At 40.8% G+C, this 20,218-nt stretch overlaps 1 protein-coding gene across 8 annotated transcripts in view; it reads right to left on the bottom strand.

Annotated features, from left to right (window-relative positions):
* lyrm9 (LYR motif containing 9) overlaps positions 1-5,952 on the bottom strand; it is a 147,512-nt gene extending 141,560 nt beyond the window's left edge. For 5 of the 8 annotated variants that reach the window (XR_009447306.1, XR_007250081.2, XR_007250080.2 and 2 more), the window contains exon 1: positions 5,525-5,815. Coding sequence is in view for 3 of the 8 variants with exons in the window: in XM_048557631.2 (XP_048413588.2) it covers positions 5,525-5,814 (290 nt within the window). In the remaining 5 variants the exon portion in view is untranslated. Of the gene's footprint in view, positions 1-5,524 lie in introns of all 8 variants that reach the window. The other 3 variants (XR_009447307.1, XM_059655310.1, XM_048557630.2) reach the window with 3 other exon arrangements.
* Between the last annotated feature and the right edge of the window lie 14,266 nt (positions 5,953-20,218).

The raw sequence follows: 20,218 nt of genomic DNA, 5'->3' as shown, positions 1-20,218 counted from the left end.
TCCCCAGCCCATTAGCCCAGCTGATGCAGAATCCATTGTACTTTGAGGTAACCATTTTCGCTATCCACTGCACCTCCAATTTTGGTGTCACCTTCAAGCTGACTAACCATACTTCCTATGTTAACATCCAAATCATTTACATAAATGACGAAAAGCAGTGGACCCAGCACCGATCCTTGTGGCACAGTGCTGGGCACCTGTCTCCAGTCTGAAAAGCAACCCTGCACCACCATCCTCTCCCTTCTACCTACAGGTTAGTTCTCCCTGCATTCCATTGTGATCTGATCTTGCTAACCAATCTGCCCTGGGGAACTTTGTCAAACACCTTACTGTATTGATCATGTCCACCGCTCTGCCCTCATCAGTCCTCTTTGTTACTTCTTCAGAAAACAAGTCAGTGAGACATGATTTCCCATGCACAAAGCCATGTTGACTATGCCTAATCAGTCTTTGCCTTTCTTAATACATGTAAATCCTTTCCCTCAGGATTCCTCCAACAATTTGCCCACCACTGATGTCAGGCTTACGGGCTTTATTTCCCTGGTTTTTCCTTACCACCTTTCTTAAATAGTGCCATCATGTTTGTCAACCTCTAGTCTTCTGGCACCTCACCTGTGGCTATCGATGACACAAATATCTCAGCAAGGGGCCCAGCAATCTCTCCCATAGCTTCCCAGAGTTCTGGGGTTCACCTGTTCAGGTCTTGAGGATTTATCCACTTTTATACGTTTTAAACCTTCCAGTGCCACCACCTCCTGTAGTATGGACATTTTTCAAGATGTCACTATTTATTTCCCTGCCCTCTATCTTCCATATCCTTAGCCACAGTGAAAACTGACGCAAGACACTTGTTTAGTATTTCCCCCATCTCCTGCGGGATCCACATGTAGACAGCCTTGCTGGTCTTTAAGGGGCCATATTCTCTCCCTCGTTACCCTTTTGTCCTTTATTTATAAAATCCTTTTTGATTCTGAATAACCCTATTTTTCAAAGCTATCTCATGTCACCTTTCTGCCCTCCTGATATCCTCAAGTACATTCCTACCACCTTTATACAGTTCTAAGGGTTTACTTGATCTCTGCTGTCTATACCTGACACATGCTTCCTCCTTTTTCTAGACTAAAGACTCAACTTCTGTAGTCATCTAGTATTCCTTACACCTACCAGCCTTGCCCTTCATCCCAACAGGAATACGCTGTCTCTGGTTATCTCATTTTTGAAGGCTTCCCATTTTCCAGCCTTCCTTTACCTGCAAACATCTGCCCCAGTCAACCTTGAAAGTTCTTGCCTAGTGCTGTCAACATTGACCTTCCTGCAGTTTAGAATATTAACTTTTAGATCCAGTCCTTTTCCATCACGTTTTTAAAACTAGTAGAATTACGGTTGCTGGCCCCAAAGTGGTCCCTGACTGATGCCTCAATCACCTGCCCTGCTTTATTTTGCAAGAGTAGGTCAAGTTTTGCAACTTCTCTAGTAGGTACATCCCCATACTGAATCAATGTTTACTTGTACACACCTAGTGCTACACAACTATTGACATAGTTTGTACAGATTTCAGCAAAGCCTTTGACAAGGCCCTGTACGGGAGACTGTAAAGGATAACTGGTAATTTAGATTCAAAACTTGCTTAATGATTGGAGACAGGGTAATGGTGGAAGGCCATTTCTGTGACTAGAGTCCTGTCTCTGGTGGCATACCGTAGAAATCCCTTACTGTCCAGGTTGTTGACTGTAAGGAAGATGGTCTTAACATACAGTAGATATGTAGACGGCTCGGGGGTTAGCATTGCTGCTTCACAGCACCAGGGGCCTGGGTTTAATTCCAGTCTCGGGTAACTGTCTGTGGGGAGTTGGCACATTCTTCCTATGTCTCTATGGGTTTCTTCTGGTGCTCCAGCTTCCTCCCATAGTCCATAGATGCACAGGTCAGAAAGATTGGCCAGGCCAAACTGCCCATAGTGTTCAGCGATGTGTAGGTTAGGAGTATTAAAGGGATAGGGTAGGATGCTCCTTGGAGAATTGTGCGGACTTGTTGAGCCAAATGGCCTGTTTCCACACTGAAGGGATTCTAATTTTTTTTTAAAAGCCATACAGGTACAGAAGGAAGTGGATACAATGCTCTGAGAAGACATCACTGAGCCGAGTCAAAGCAAGTGGAGTTCACCAATCATCTTGATTCCCAATCCTGATGGTATGCAACGATTCTAAGTTGAATCTTGAAAGCTTATCACTGTAACTAAATTGGACTCATACCAAATTCCAAGGCTGGAAGCCAGTGTAGGAAAGTTGACTTACAGCACTAAGTTAGACTTACTTCATGGTTATGGGCAAGTACGCAGAGACAGCGAAATGTTTCTGTGTTTGTAACCTCAAATAGGCTGTATCAATTTAAAGTATGCCCTTTGGAAGGAAGAACGCATGAGCCACATTTCAAGGACTTATGAACAGAGTTTTGGCAGGATTGACTAATGGTGCCATCAACATGGTTAGTGATCTTCAGCAATTCATAGAAAGGGACAACATATCCATAATCGCACAAGCCAAACAGAGACATGCCAGGGAATTCCTGGAGGCCTGGTATTCTAACTGGAACTCCATCAACAAACCCACCAAATTAGACCTGTGTACAAACCTCTGAGAAACAGAACCAGAAGCGGTACCAAACTGAGGCACAGGAATAACAAACAGGACAGAACAACTACACTTCACCAGAGATGCACTAATGATGTTAACTAACAGGGTAACGAAACATTTGCAACCATAAGCAGGTCTACCACCTCAGATCATGTGGTGCATTTGGCAGAGCTCTTTGAAAGACTACAGGAGGCAAAACTGGATATAAAAAAAATTTACTAAAAACTGAATTTGCAAAGGTGTTCTTGGGAGACAACAATCAGATGTGGAAGGATGGCCTGGAGGAACATGAAGATGAAGGACACAAGGAATTTCCAAGTCCATCCTCGAACAGGGAGGTACTTCAAGTTTTGCGACTGAGTGGATTCTATCGGAAGATCGTACTAAACTTCAGTAGCGTGGTAGCAACCTCGGGAGCACCGCTGACAGACTTGCTAAAGAAGTACATGAAATTTCAGTGGATAGAACAATGTTGGGAGGTGTTTGAGAATTTAAAAGCCATGTAAGCACTGTACCAGCTTTAGCTACACCAAATTTCTTGAAATCCTTTAAAGTTGCTATTGACGCCGGCAATGTAGGGGTTGGAACTGTGGCGATGCAGCAGGATGATGGCAGAATTGAAAGGCCAATTGGTTACTTTTCAAAGAAGCCTCAATATCCACCAGAGATAATACTCCAGCATTGAAAAAATAATTCTTCAGTTTGGTACTGGCCTTACAACATTTTTAAATGTTTAATGTTACAAACAACGTTTCAGAGTTGGTTTTTGTATACAGACCACAACCCTCTCACCATTTTGTAAAGATTCAAGGACAAGAATGGAGAGCCTATTTCATTGGAGTTTTATGGTACAGGCTTCTAATTTATAGATTTTACATATTGCAGGTTGCAAAAATGTTATCACAGGTTTAAAAGAAAGCGTGCGGGTAAGACACAACCAGACAGTCCATGTATGCAGAATTAGCATGAAGGGTGTAACTTTAAACTATTAACCTAGTTATCTCATGCTGATGGTGTTACAATTTAAAAAGAAAAGAAGCCATCTTTTCATTATAATGACTTTGTTTTTGTGTGTGGCTCATTTAAGAGGTAAAGTGCTTTTCTAAGCTTGGAGATTTATACAGAAAAAGAAATGTTTGCACATAGCTGTACTGCTAAGTTGTACAGCTAGTTCAAAAATGGAAACATACATCAATTGAACATGTGATTGGAAACCTTGTTTTGATGTTTTAGCAACTAGCTGGAATCAGTAAATTAATTTAAACAAAGCACTTAAGAGACCGAACACCAATTGAATTTAAATCTGATGGTTTTGGCAGCCATGGACAAATGCTATTGTAAGAAAACTGCTATGTCCATCCAAGGTACGCAAGGAGAGGATTTTTGAAAAAAAAAAAAATCGGGGTGAGAACAAACCACCATCTGAAAAATGAGCATCTAGCTCTCACAAGAAGTTGCTAGGCTCTCTAAAAAAAGCACCACCTTACCTATAAAAGGTACTATGGCACTTCTAACTAAAGAAAGAGTCTTGACGGAGAAAACATCCCCATCAGCAGAAAATAAGGTTTATGACTGGAGAGACAGTGGAGAAGGCAGAGTATTCCAGAACATAGTCTCTCAAAGTTCACACAGGTTTAAGTTTTAATTTTTTTCCCCTAATTACTCAAGTTAGTTAAGTGGGGCTTATGTTTATTGGAATAGAATAGCAGTACAATTTTGTTCAATTAGGGAAAAGTTAGAAGTTGGGAAATTGTTTGGTTTGTTAGTAGCTCTGTCAATTTGTTCACTGTTAGGGTTCAGTAAATAAATTGTGACATATAAAGTCAACATCAGGGATTTTCTTTCATTTAATCTTTCCTTCTCCCAAACACTGGTGACACATTTATTGACTACCTCTAGACAAGCACTTCCCGTAAAACAGAACAATCTCTTTGTTTACATAGGGTCAACTGGAAATCTTGAATGAATAACCCATTTGGACTTCCTCATGCAGTTCTCAGCATGGCAATTTGGAAAACTCCAGTCAATTTGATTCAGTTTGCCTGGAATCAAGAAATGGTTGAGGGCACTGGATACACCAAAAGCAATGGGCACTGACAAAAACCCTGCAGGAGCACTGAAGGCTGGTGATCCTGGACCTGCAATGACCATATCTGAGATAGTAGGAACTGCAGCAGAAATGTCAGCTTTCCTGCTCCTGTGATGCTGCTTGGCCTGCTGTGTTCATCCAGCTCTACACCTGTTATCTCATGACCATATCCGAGCTGCTTTAAGTTACAGCTTCGATATGGCATTTCTCCCCCTTCATCTTCCATCATCCCAACAACCCAAGAGGAAGAAAATCCATGAACTTGGAAAAGAACAGGAATTATTCCTGGAATCCTTTCAAACATCTATTTCAAAAATCTACATTACTGCAAAGCAGATGGCTTGGCAAATTGCTACTGGTGGGATCTTGCTGCGCACAAAACCGGACGCCACATCTCCCAAACACAACAAAGACTGCACTTCAAAAACCCTTTGGGAAGGACCTGAACGTTTGGGAGGGCGTTGTGTTAATGTAAATTCGCTTTCAGCCAAGGAGTACGATGTACCGTAAGGGCCGGAGGATCCATTAAAAGGTGACGAGGTCGCAACGGAGGGGCTGAGGCGGCAGATCCCGCTCATCATATAACCATCCCGACTAATCCGAGAACGCGCTTCGCCATAACCAAACCTTGACAAAGGAAAGGGGCACTCGGCCCATCAAAATACAACCCAGGCCCCGGTAACCTAGAGCAGGCCTCAGGCTTGGTAACCAGGGGCAACCGGCCCTCGCTCTCCGGGTAACCGGTACCAAGCTTCAATGGAGCGGAAAACATGCCACAGCCATAAACACCAAACTCACTTACCTCCGACCGCCGGCCTGCAAAATCCCTGATCTCAGGCAGCAATGGCGCCACCTCCTCCAGGAACCCGTCAGCAGCAGATTTAAAGGGGCCGCGTAGCCCTGGGTCTGGAACCGACCGAACAAGGTGTGGAGCTGGATGAACACAGCAGGTCCGGGAGCACCAGAGGAGCAGGAAGGTCGACGTTTCGGGCTTTTGTCCCCAGACCAGAGTCCTGAAAAGAAGGACTTGCACTGACACAGCCGCGCTCTTGCTGGCATCACCAAAAGCGCATTGCAGCCGAAACTGGGCATGCAATGCTTGTAATGTGGGCAGAGTGCACTCAGCCAGTTACTGCAAAACAGTGTCTGATGAGGGATATAATTTTTTTTCTCAATGAAATCGTAATGGGATACCGGTTTTTGTCAACAACAAAAGGATGCACACAAGCATAGAGGGGCATGACTAGTGATTGGATTGAGGTCAGCCAGGTGGATCTCATAGAATATGAGTTCGGTGACTGGGACGGTTAACCTGGTCCACTCAGGGAGTCCTGGCTGACAGATATGGAAGCCACAGAAACATAGAAAGTAGATGCAGGAGTAGGCAATTCAGCTCTCTGAGCCTGCATCAGTATTCAATATGATCATAGCTGATAGGTGTAAACTCATGTCCTTGTCCAAGCTTTTGGCCAACTGCTCTGATATTGTTGTATGTAATTTGACGTTCAATTTTCATTTATAATACTCCTGTGAGCTGCCCTGAGCTTTTATTTATGAAGGTAAATGTTATTATAGATATAATTTGTTATTTAGATGTTTATTTAGCAGGAGAAAGCACACCAGCATGGACTAAACCATTCAAGTGGACTATTTGTGAGCTGTAATATCTACGTATTCCCTTCATCTGTCTTCCTTTTTTGCCTCAATATCTTAGCCTTAGAAGCCCATCACCTTACAGCAACATACGATCCCCATTTGCCCTATTTCAAGAACCTCCTGCCTTCTGCAGCATGACACTCATTGATTTACATGGGGTGACTCATTGCCATAAATATTACAGTGACAGGTTGGTTACAGGATTGAGATTTTTCAAATTGGATATTTCTGAACAGACATGCTGTTAAATCTTTTCATCTTGCATTTATCAGGGTAGATACAAGAGTAGTAAATTTCAAAGAGAATATTAATTTGCACCACATGAGAAAATGTTCCTGATTAGTTGGCAAAGAGACACTGACTGGTTGATTTGTTGCAATAGACAGTGCATTGTATAACATATATCTCCAAAGCTTTTGTTTAAATTCATGCCAGTTACATTGTGAATCTGACTGATAATCATAAGTTGGTGGTTAGTGTCATTCTTTGGACATTTTGAGAGTATTGGGTTAAGTGCTGTCCAATTGCAGAATCATAACTAATGTTGGACCTCATTCTGTAAGTGTGCAAGCACAGCCTGGTTGAATGGTGTTGATAATCTATTCCAAACAATTGAAGGGTCATACCACAGATAATGGGAACTGCAGATGCTGGAGAATCCGAAATAACAAAGAGTGGAGCTGGATGAACACAGCAGGCCAAGCAGTGCCTTAGCACCACAAAAGCTGATGTTTTGGGCTTTTTTTGTGCTCCTAAGATGCTGCTTGGCCTGCTGTGTGCATCCAGCTCCACGCTTTGTTATCTGTGAAGGGTCATACTACTTTGATAACATCCACCAATCATAGAGTAATACAGCATGGAAACAGGCCCTTCGGTCCAATTCGTCTGTGCCGATATCCTAAACTGATATAGTCCCATTTGCCAGCATTTGGTCCATATCCATCTAAACCCTTCCTATTCATGTATCCATGCAAATGACTTTTAAATGTTGTAATCATACCAACCTCCACCACTTCCGGCTGCTCAGTCCATGCATGCACCACCCTCTGTGTTAAAAAGTTGTCCCTCAGGTCCCTTTTAAATCTTTCCCCTCTCACATTAAATCTATGCCCTCTACCTTTGGACTCCCCTACCTGGGAAAAAGAGTAATTGGGACATAAATCCTACATATCTGGAAAACACAGACAAGGAAACTCATACATTACTCATCTGCGTGGTCCGTGGTAAGCTTTGACAGCAGCATCCCATTGGTGGAGATTACCGTTCCTGTTGCTACCACACGGTAACAATGTGAAATCACTTGCTTAATCCGTTGCTCAAATAATTATCCAAGGCAATTTAAAATAGTTTGAGCACTTATAGAGTCATAGAATCATAGAGTCACACAGCATGGAAACAGAGCTCTTAGTCCAACCAGTCCATGTCCGTCAAAACCCCAAACTAAAATAGTCCCACCCTTCTTTGGCCCATATCTTTCTAAACATTTCTTATTCATGTACTTATCCAAATGCCTTTCAAACATTTTAACTGTATCTGTATCCATTACTTCCTCTGGAATTCATTCCACATACCAGCTACTCTGTGTAAAAAAGCTGCCTCTCTTGTCTTTTGTAAATCTTTCTCATCTCACCTTCTAAATATACCCCTAGTCCTGAAATTCCAAACCCTAGGGGAAAAGCCACCTGGTATTCACCTTATCTATATCCCTCATGATTTTATAAACCTCCGTAAGTTTACCTCCAATCCTTCTACACTCCAGTGAAAAATATCCCAGCCTATCCAGCCTCTACCTATAACTCAAACCATTAATTCCCGGCAATATCCTGATAATTCTTTTCTGAACCCCATCAAGTTTAATAATATCCTTCCTACAACCCCATTACTCAAACGTCTGAGCAATGAAGGCAACCTTGCTAAACACCTTCTTAATTACCCTGTCTGCATGTGATGCAAACCTCAAAGAATTATGTACATAAGCCCCTACGTCTGTCTGTTTTACAGCATTACCCAAGGCCTTACTTTGAATTGAATAAGTTCTGCCCTTGTTTGTTTTACCAAAATCCAATACTTTGCATTTATCCAAATTAAACCCCATCTGTCACTTCTCAGCCCATTGACCCAATTGATTAAGATCTCTTTGTGATCTTAGATAACCTTCTTCACTGTCCATTATACCACCAATTTTGGTGTCATCTGCAAATTTACTAACCATGTCTTCTATGTTATCATCTAAATCATTCATATAAAAAGATTTCAGTATCAAAATTACCAGCCTCAGGCCTATTCATGACTTTGCTTGGTATACAGTAGGCAATGACCTTCGAGGAGTAATTGCAAAGCCTACCCTGGTCCTTTCTTTCCTACCAAAAGTTGCATTTGGAGAGGAGGTTCAAATATCTGTTGAACGAATTGGGTGTGTTAGTTTCCCAAACATTTAATTGCAATTATCGAATTAGGTGAAGAAGTAATAGATACATAATTCAATAATCGGGCTATTGCTCGTTTTGCTTCTTTGAAGATAAATATTTGCCTATGTTTCACATTATCTGCCAGACATTTCTAGGAGGCAAGGCTCTGTTAAGCTCAAAAAAAATTTGATATCTTGATGGAATTAGGAGAGATCAACTTTCCGACTTTCTTTGTCCTAGTCAAAAAAACAGATGGAGATTATTCAGTCCCTGAAACTATTCAATTAGATCATAGCTAAACCTATCCTCCAAAATGTGCTGAAATTCTGAAAGAAAGCAGCTTCAGCCTAGGCCATCAAGAAGATAGCTGAAGGGTCTGTGGATTGCTGGGCAGCAAACTCCAATATAAAGTTTTTATTTATGACTTCTTAGCTATGATTTTATTTTGATTTTTAGTGAAAAACAGCTATGTTCTGGATATTTCAGTAGATCTATTGTTAGTTTTCTCTTACTATAAAGTTACTGTTAATAAATGGACTCTGTAGCTTATAGCCTGGATATTGACTATTTTGGTATTAATTCTACACTTCGATAAAACCTACAAATAGGCCTATGATTCGTTCAATATACTGACAACGGTAAAAAGAGCATCTGATCTGCATTTGGGTACTTTTGTATGCTTGCCTAGACAGCTGGTGTGTAGGAATTTGGAAGATTTTCCACCATGTCAATTATTCCAGTGCACAGGATCACTAACCTTCCCTTTCTCTCCCTAAAACCCAGTTTTCATGAGATTCCCTGTTGGCAGAACAAATTTGAAACTTTGCTTTGAGTTCTTCAAAGTTTTGCAGCAGGCGTTACAAAATCTATATGTATATGTTACATATTTCCTGATGGTTCAATAATCAGTGAAGCAGATTGGTAGGGCTGTGTTTCACTGCAAAGCTAACAGGAAGATAATGCTGAATAAAATGATTTTGGTTCTCATCCAAACAGGTAGAGGGAATGAAGAGTAAAATATAATATGGATAGGTAACTAGTCTTTATTAATTTGAGGGTCTGAAACAGACATTAGCTAAGGGTGGAAGATGAAAAGGGTGGCCTCAGTTTTCCAGTGTTGTATCGGAAGCAATTTGTTGTGGGTAAATCACCACAAGTTAACTTTAATTTATCTACTTAGAAAGAAATCTCACAGACAATCAAGTACTGAAACAGTGATTTAAACTTTATTGCATGTGGCAGCCAAAATAAGAACCCTCAATTAAGCAAGTTAAGTCTTAAAACCCAACTATTACCCGATTGATAGGAGAACTTGGCCACAATTCCAAACAAAAGTGTCTATCTCTGGAATGGTCCAAGGTTCAATTTGGGTGCAGTGTTGTTCTTTAAAGTTCTGTTTAATCAGTAGTGTTGGTGTTGGATCCTTATACAGATTTTCAGGCTTAAATATGATATTTGTTTTAAGTCCTTTCATCCAAATAACTGCCACCCAGAAGTAGTTTCCTTGTTCTTGTTATATTTGGCCTTTGAAAATACAGCTGTCTGCAGTTAACTCTTTAAATTCTCCTGCAAAGCAATCAGTTTTCCTAGTGGCATAAAGCAGACAGTGATCAAGCAGATGTCAAAGCAGTTTTGTTCATGTAGTTTCAACTTCTTTTCCCAGACATGGCTAATTACTTTCAATTCCTGTATAAGTTTGTCCTTGTCCCTTAATAGTTTATTCCAGACATAACTATTGCTGCATCTTTCCATGTGTAACAGGTTATCTTTGTTGATTCATTCAATCCATGAATAGTTATTAAAGTTCTGAAGTCTGTAATGGCACAAATTTAATTTCATCCATGAAACTGTAGCATTAACTTTGTAGCATTAACTTTCTGAAGAAGGGTCCCACCCCGAAACGTCAAGCTTTCCTGCCTCTCTGATGCTGCTTGGCCTGCTGTGTTCATCCAGCTTCACACCGTGTTATCTCATTAACTTTGTAATCAGGTTATCAGTATAAAAATTGAAACTTGTTATTTGTTATGGATTACTATTCAGAAGTGAGGAAGTAGGAGGAGAAAACATTTGAGAGGAATCTCCTGATGCATGGAGTCTTGTGTTGCTTCCAGTTTTTGAAAATATTAGACAAAGGAAGTTAATTGGATTTAATCTGAAAAAAAGAAGGTATTAGTCATAATGAAACAACTGTTAAAAGCGAACCAAACTTAAGTGAACTGATTGTCATTTACAAGAGATTTTAAGAATTCTAGGTAATTTCAATTATCTGAGTTGGAAGCTACGCTCTAAGGGATATAGGAGAATTGAATCAGACTACTGATCTGGTACAGGTTCAACTTCAATCTCAGGGAGAACTTGCAAGAGCTTGTAACCCATAGAAGCATATATTTTTGTATTTATTTGCTCTGCCAAAGATTCCTTAAAGGCTTTCAATCTAGCTCACAATAACTACTGATCACACTTTAAAGAAAAGATGATATCCAGATTGCTATCAACCTTGGCTCAGGCTGTCTATGATCCACACTGTGATGGGTTGAAGTCTTAGTCAAAACACAAGCATTTTCAGAAAGCATTGTAGAAGGAATCACACCTCAAAGCAGGATCAAAGCATCAAGTTCAGAGAAACAGAAAATTGTCTTAACAATGCAAACAAAGTACTAACTAACTGAATCATCAAATGACATTGAATTAGTGTGCAAGTTCAAGGTTTTCTCATGCTAATTTAAAGATGGTAACAAAGACAAAAAGCTTCAAGTTGCTGTTACAGTATAGTAGTGAAGGAGTACTGCACCATTAAATTGAAGCTTTAGCCATCTTCTCCAATGGATATGAAGATCCCATGACACTATCTGAAGACAAGTAACGGAATATCAGCGGCAACATTGAGATGTCAATCTATTTTAAAATCCCTCCCACTCAAAATGTCTCTGCCCCCTCTAGTCTCCAATCCACCCCACGTCTCCAACCTTCAGACGTCTTTAATACAACATCCCCCACTTAAGTTCCAAATTACATTGATTGGTTGTCCAGCCCCCACCCTACCAAGATTCCACGCAAAGTCACTGGCCTATCAGTTACTGCCATAAAACTCGACAGGGAGCACAGGTATACATTATTTTTGGTGACCAACTGCAAATTAGCACCCCCTGCCCCTACCGTACACCTCCAAGTTAATATTAGGACAATTCATTCTGTTCCACTTTCCACAGGTGCTGCACAATCTGCTAAGTATTTCCAAATTTTCTGTTGTCACATTTATGGCCCTCCTTCCTTGGAGGGCAATTTCTAAGGAAATGGGACAATTGCTCATAACAAAGAATGTACAACTGTGAAATTAGAACAAATCAGCAAGGAAAACCATAATTTATCATTTTTGCCCACCTTTTATTGGCCCTTGATAACTTGCTAGGGATTTTAGGTTTACCTGTACTGTAATTTAGTTAACAGTTGCAAAAAAAGACACAAATATATAAGAAACGGACTCATTTTTTTTTGTAAATGTCCAATGCATGTTCTATTATTCAGCATAAATATTCACCATCAATTTGCGTGAAATGACTTGTGGTAATTAAGTGGAATACATCATCTAATCCCCAAACTCAATGATAGGGAAGCCTTGCACATCAGTCCAAAAAAGAATGCTGAATCACATAAAACTATCGTTAACCAAAAGTGGCAAGTGGATTATCTGACATCCCCTGCATTACATTTGCTTTCTTCATCCAGTTTGATATACTCCATGTGATATCAAGAAATGTCTGAAGGTAATAATGGACACCACTAAGGTTTTGGGCTCTGACAACAGCCGACAGTAGTGTTGAAGGTTTATGTTCCAATGCTATACATACCACTGGCTAGTCTGAAGTACAGCTAACACTCACCTCAATGACAATGGGGTAAAATTGTTCAGACAGGGGCCAATTGCTACTGTCCACAAAAAGTAGACAAATTTAATGTGACCAGTTACCATCCCATCAACCTACTTGATTATCAGCAAAGTGACAGAAGGTTATCATCAGCAGTACAATCAAGTCTCATTTTCACATCAGCAACCTGTTCACTCTTGTTCAGGCTGGGTTCTAAAAGAGTCATTTACCTCCTGACCTTAGTATAGTCTTGGTCCAAGCACAGAGAAAAGAACGGAACTCAACAGATGATGAGAGATTTACTACCTTTGAAATCTGAGGGCGGCATTTTACAGAATGTGCATCAAAAGCGTCAAATGATATGGGGATAGTGTGAGAAAACAGCAATCAGGTTAAAAAACACAGTCAAAGTCTGGTTGAGTATCGTGACTGATTCAAGGAACCAAATGGATTATTCCGGATGCTCGTGTTCCTCTGCGTCCTGGCAAGCCTGAAGTCAATCTGAAGCAACACACCTCTTCATTGGGTTGAAGACACACCCAACACGCAGGAGGATGTTTGTGATTGCAGTGCTTCATCTCACCAAGGCACCTTCAACAGCATCTTCCAAATCCAGAATCTTTACCACCCAGAACAACGAGAGAAGCAGACATATGGAAACACCACAAATTGCAAGTTCCTCTCCAAGCCACGCAGCAGCCTGGAGCTCCCATAACAGCACTGTGGGGGCACCCAGTCAAAATGGACTCCAGTGGCTCACATGGGTGCCTCACAAACACCTTCTCAAAGAGTCATTGAGTGGTACAGTATGGAAACAGACACTTCAGTCCAACTTGTCCACACCTACCAAATATCCGAATCTGACCTAGCCCCATTTGCCATCATTTAGCCCATATCCTTCTAAACCTTTCCTATTCATGTACCCATCCAGATGCCTTCAAACATTGTAATTACACCAGCCTCCACCACTTCCTTTGGCAGCTCATTCCATAAACACACCTCCCTCTATGTGAAAAGGTTGTCCCTTAGATCCCTTTTCAATCTTTCCCCTCTCACTTTAAACCTATGCCCTCTAGTTCTGGATTCCATACCCTACGAGAAAGGCCTTAGCTACTCACTCAGAGATAGTAAGAACTACAAATGCTGGAGTCAGAGATAACACAGGGTGGAGCTGGAAGAAGGGTCCCCACCCGAAATGTCAGCTTGGCTACTCAACCTGTCCATGCCCCTCATGATTTTATAAATCTCTATAAAGCCACCTCTCTAACCACTGAAGCTCCAGAGAAAATAGCCCCAGCCTATTCAGCCTCTCTCTATAGCTCAATACCTCCAATTCCGGAAACATCCTTGTAAATCTTTTCGGAACCCTTTCAAGTCTAACAATATCCTTCCTAGAGCAGGGAGACCAGAACTGAATGTAGAATTCTAATAATGGCCTCACCAATGTCCTGTACAGCTGCAACATGAAGTCCTAAGGGTCATAAACTCAATGCGGTGACCAATGAAGGCAAGCATACTAAACGCCTTCTTTACCACGCTGTCTACCTGCACTTCCACTTTCAAGGAACTGTGCACCTGTATGCCTAGGTTTCTTTGCTCACAACACTTCCCAGGGCCCTGCCATTAACTGTGTAAATCCTGCTCTGGTTTGCCCTACCAAAATGCAACACCTCGCATTTATCTGAATTAAACCCCATCTGCCACTCCTCTGTCCATTCACCCATCCGACCAAGATCCCATTGTGCTCTGAGATAATCTTCTTCACTGTCCACTACACCTCCAATTTTGGCATCATCTCCAAACTTACTAACCATACCTCCTATATTCACATCCAAATCATTTATATCAATGACATAAAGCAGTGGACCCAGCACTGCTCCTTGTGGCACACCATTGGTCACAGGCCTCCAGTCTGAAAAACAATCCTCTATGACCACCCTCTATCTCCTACTTTCAAGCCAATTTTGTATCCAATTGGCTATCTCCCTCTGGAATCTATGTGAACTTGTTAACCAGTTTACCATGTGGAACCTTGTTGAAAACCTTGCTGAAGACCATTTGAAAATGTCTACCACTCTGTCTTCATCAATCTTCTTTGACACATCTTCAAAAACTCAAAGTAGTGAGATATGATTTCCCTTGCACAAAGCCATGCTGACTATCCCTAACCAGTTTTTGCCTTTTTAAATGCATGTAAGCCCCATACTTCAGACACCTCTCCAACAACTTACCCACCATGATGTCAGGCTCACTGGTCTATAAATGCCTGGCTTTTCCTTACCATTTTTTGAAAATAATGGCACCACATTAGACATCCTCTAGTCTTCCAGCACCTTGCCCGTGATGATACAAAGATCTCAGAAAGGGGCCCTATTCCCTAGCTCCCCAAAAAGTTCTGGATACACCTCATCAGGTCCTGGGAATTTATTGAACTTTATATGTGTTAAGAGGTCCAGCACCTGTCTTCTGTGTTATGAATACTTTTCAAGACATCACTATTTATTTGCCCCAAATTCCCAAGCTGCCATGTCCTTCTCCACTCTAAATACTGAACTAAATATTCATTTATTATCTCACTCTGTGGTTGGGCACATAGACAGCCTCATTGATCTTTAAGGGGCCCTATTCTCTCCCAAGCTAATTGTTGCCCTTAATGTATTTGTAGAATCTCTTTGGATTCTGCGTAACCCTATTTACCAAAGCTATCTCATGTCCCCTTTCTGCCCTCCTGCTTTCCCTCTTAAGTATACCGCTGCCATTACTGTCCTCTAGGGAATCACTCAATTCCTGCTGTCTTCTTTTTCTTGACAGACGCTCAATTTTTCTGGTTATCCAGCATTTCCTACACTTATCCTTAACCAAAAATGCCACTTCTCCTCCTCTCTTGCCATTCCCCTTTTCTATACCATCTATACCCTGTAACATTAAGCTGCCAGTCCTGCCACTCCCTGAGCCATATCTCTGTAATTGCTATGATATTCTACTCTCATGTTCCCAACCATGCCCTAAGTTCATTTGCCTCATCTTCCAGGCCTTTTGCATTGAAATCAATGCAGTTTAATTTATCAGTCTTACATCATTCTCTGCCATGCTCGTGCCTGCCTTGACTATTTAACTTGTTCTCCTTATCTATTGTACCAGCCTCAGACTTCTCTCTTTTCTTACTTTCATTTTACCAACGCACTGCAGACATAGTGTCCGGGAACATTGAAGTGCTCCCTGATCTCCCACATCAGATAGAAAGAGCACACCAGTCTACAAAAGCCATCTCTGCCCTTTTAACAATTTACAGGCCCAGAAATGCTTACAAACATAGCGCACATTGCTCAGAAACTCAGATCTTAGTAAAACATGAAAAACCTCTCCCTATTTTGATAGATTTACAAAAAAAATTAAGATTTATAAGTTTTACAAGTCTTAAAATCTCGAGGGCAATTAGGGATGGACAACAAACATTGACCTTACAAGCAACCTTAACATTCATTAAAGAATTTTCAAAGATCACCGATGAATTGTCAACAGTCTCTAATTGTTATCAGAGATGACGGGATCCTCATTTCTACTTTGCTTTTGAATGAAAACTGCTGTTTAAATTGTGGATAATCTGCACATCAATTCCATTTAGTTGTCTTTGTTCCATAATCCCAGCTGTCCTTACATTGCAACATTTTATTTATTACCATGTTGTTAATGTATTTATCTGTAGTTTAATGAAGGAGAAAGCCGAAATTCTGCACAGAATGCCTCTGACAGCCACACCAATACCAATAAGTTCTCCAGAACTGAAAGAACACTGGATCAAAAACAAAGTTGCTGGAAAAGCTCAGCAGATCTGGCAGCATCTGTGGAGGAGAATGCATAGTTAACATTTCGGGTCCGGTGACCCTTCCTCAGTCCTGAAGAACTTTCATCTGAAGAACTGAGGAAGGGTCACCTGACCCGAAACAATAAGTCTGTTTTCTCCTCCACAGATGCTGCCAGACCTGCTGAGCTTTTCCAGCAACTTTGTTTTTGCTCCTGATTTACAGCATCTGCAGTTCTTTTGGTTTTTATTGAAAGAACACTGGGTTCAAGATGGTGCTCCAGTCAGATTGGGTATGACTGAGCCTTCTGTTTTTCCCAGAATGAAGTTCATAATTGATGGCTTATATTAATCCAGACAAATGTCAGATTATGGTTACTGCTGATTTATGGTAACCTTCCTTAAATACCACAGGAACAAAATAGCTTGTGTGAGACTTTCCTCCCCTGCCCTCTCCCCAACTTGAACCTTGCCCTAGAAAGTGCTGATTCATGCTGATTTACTGGCATGGGCTCCTGCCTTCCGAATCTCAGTCAAATGCCTATTGTTCAACAGGCAGCCTCACCAGGCTTATCAGTTGTGGAGGACAACGCAGTACAGATAGACCCTCCCTTGACTCTTATTCCTATCCTCCCACAGCCAAGCCAGGGATCATTAAGAACCAGTTCGACCCATGGCTCCATGCAGAGCTGGCGTTAAATGCGTGTGTGGGTCAGTGAACAATGAAAGGTATTTTTGTAAGTATAATCAGTGACTTATTAGGAAAATTGGCAGCCAATTGGAACATTTCAAAACTTCATAGCCAGATGATCTGTTTTACTCATTTTGATTGAAGAATAAATATTAACAAGGACACCAGGAATAAATCCTTTAATCCAATTCAAAGTAGTCTCATGGGACATTTGACATTCACCTGAGAGTAGATGGGGACTCTGCCTCTTCAGAAAGCCAAACCCTTGATAGTTCAGTGCCTTCACTTCTCCACTGGAGCACTCACCTAGGTTTTTGAGCTCAGTCCTCAGTGGAACTTCAACCTTCTCACACAGAGGGGAAAGTGCTGCCATATGAACGGTAGCATTACACCATCAGTGAAGTCTGACACTTGTGCATCATGAAAAAGAATGTGTGAACAAAAAAAAATGGAGAACTAACAGGGGTCTGTTCTACCATTCAGTTTGATCATGTTAAACCCTATTTACTAATGTCCCTTAATATTCTTGTCTAAGTAAATACATTGCACTCAATTTTCAAATGTCCACTTAACCCCCATCTTCAAGATCTTTTTGGAGGAGAAAGTTACAGATTTTCACAGCCCTTTTAGTGAAGTTTTTCCTGTCACCTTTGAACAGGCTAGCTGTAACGTCAAGAGCACACCCTCTCTTTCTGGACTTTCTCTATCCTGTCAAAATCCTTAATCATCTTAAGCACGTCAATTAGTTCATCCCTTACCTTCTGTATTCAAAACAATGCAGTCTCTTGAAACTTGTCCTCATAATTTAATCCTTCAATTCCGTATTATTTTGGGAATGAGCAACACCTGAAGAAGGGTAATACCCGAAACATTTATTGCTCCTTTCCTCCAGATGCTGCCTGATTTGGTGTGTTCTTTCAGCCTCCTGTTTATCTACCTTGGATTCCGGCTTCTACAGCTTTTTTGTCTCCATATGGATATTCAAAGTTGATAGATAATTGAAAGTTGCAACAGTGCAGACTGAAGCTGGAATTCTGACCATACCAACGTGGTCACACCTGCGCAGAATTCATGACCCTTCAAAAGTGAAGCTTCAGAATAAACTACATGTTGATTAACCACAGAGTTGTGCTGCATCTTGGAGCTTTGTTTCAATCATCAGGATTTAGGTCAGTTCCATTTCTGAAACACTACCTGCCTCTACTCCACTGCAAGCAACCTTGTGCTTCTGTCACTATCGGTCTCAACTATTCTAACATTTGCTTAGGTAGCCTTGTAAGACCCACTTTGCACAAATTCACAACTAGGACTCTTTTAAACAGATTCAATCCCAGAAAATGACCCTCCAATCTCTACAATTTCTGTAGTCCTCGTCAATCTCTACTTGCTTCCCAGTTTCCTAATTTCAAAATCCTTCTTCTCAATTCCAAATTCCAAATGACGTCCAAACTCAAATCCCAAGTCAGCAGCCCTCTCTGCTTCATACCCTTCAATTTTAAGTCTATAATTCAATTTATTCCACCATTTCACCATCATCATTAAGACATTGTTACACTAGCTCCATTTCTCTGTACCTTTGATCAGCTCCTTTAACTATTCTTCTACATCCACCTTGGTGTCTGTTGCCTTTCTCCCCTAAACTGTGATAGCTGTGTTCAAATATTCCATTGCATAATTCAAGTTGAGAATGTCAGTCTGGTATACTTAGACTTTGGGACAAAGCGTGCTCCTAAGATGCTACTTGGCCTGCTGTGTTCATCTGGCTCTACACTTTGTTATCTCGGATTCTCCACAGTCTGCAGTTCCCATTATCTCTGTACCAAAAACATGACTGAAGTAACAGCTTAAGAGTTAAACATCTGACTCCTGCTGTTCCAGTCTGTTAATAACTGCGAATATAGAAAAAAGAATCCAGGTAAATGGGTCCTTGGGTGATCTTTTGATTTTATTATTTATTAACTTAATCCTTCTTTTCACTTCATAGGCTTTTCTTTTCTGATAATTTGAAGTTGCGAATGCCCACAGGTTGAATGAACCCAATTCTATCTAAAAGCACTATGTTATCATTACTGAGTACATTTTAATCTGTAAATATTACACACTGACACATACATTGCTATCGTTACCTCCATGTTATAAAGCAGGTAGTACACGCATTTCTAAATTTTAAATATATTTGTTTAAATGTCAAACCAGATCTACAATTTTTCTGCCTTTTTAGTTCCCCTTCACAATGCATAATCTGAGAGAAGATAGTGGGCAAATGATGTCTTTACAAGCCTCTAGTAAATGGCATTAAACCTGTCAGTCATGACAACAAATATGCACAAGTAATAGATGATCTCATGTATAAGTTGGCCCGAGAGTTTAAGCCATTAAATCCAAGCTGTTTCTGTTTACCATTCACTAGCTACTGGAATCAAACCTGGCCTGTCACAAACCTATTCATTTGCGGACAGCTGTTCAGTATCTTATACTTAAGCAAAATAATGAAGAATCTTTGACTCCTTTGTTTTAGTTTTGAAGGTGAGTTGATATGGATTGGCTGACCTGGTATCTCTGCGATAAGCTGATGTACTAATGCAAACAGTTAGGTAGCAAAATGATAGGAGAAGGTGGATTTGTATCCATTAATAATATTTCTCATTTGTAAGTTCCACTCTTAGGTTTGGCTAAAAATTCATCTCAAAAGCTCAACTTTTACATAATTATAAAGGTTATTACTTCCAAATCTTCCCACACCTTCTGAAGGTGCTGATATGCAGGATTGTAGTGTCACCTTCCCACTGTTCAGAACTTCTCCCTAGTGCGATACTTTTCATGCAAGTTCGGCAGCATTAGATCCGGAGGGAAGAACCAATAAATTCTGATTCAGTCCGCTTACCATGCCCAAAGATCTGTGTTTTCGACAAGCATTGTGATTTAGAATGGGAATTTTAGCTGTTCACTTCCTTTGTCTCAGGCACCAGAGATCATCATGATTGCCTGTGCTTTTGCTTCTGCTGAAAGCAATGCACTCAACTCAGACTCAGAATGTAACATGGGAGCTTGGCACGATTTACTTTCATGTTCC

The sequence above is a fragment of the Stegostoma tigrinum genome, chromosome 27, assembly GCF_030684315.1.
Source record: "Stegostoma tigrinum isolate sSteTig4 chromosome 27, sSteTig4.hap1, whole genome shotgun sequence".
In the NCBI taxonomy this organism is placed as follows: Eukaryota; Metazoa; Chordata; class Chondrichthyes; order Orectolobiformes; family Stegostomatidae; genus Stegostoma; species Stegostoma tigrinum.
The sequence above is the reverse complement of the archived record's forward strand: the minus strand, read 5'-3'. Positions and strand labels throughout refer to the sequence as shown.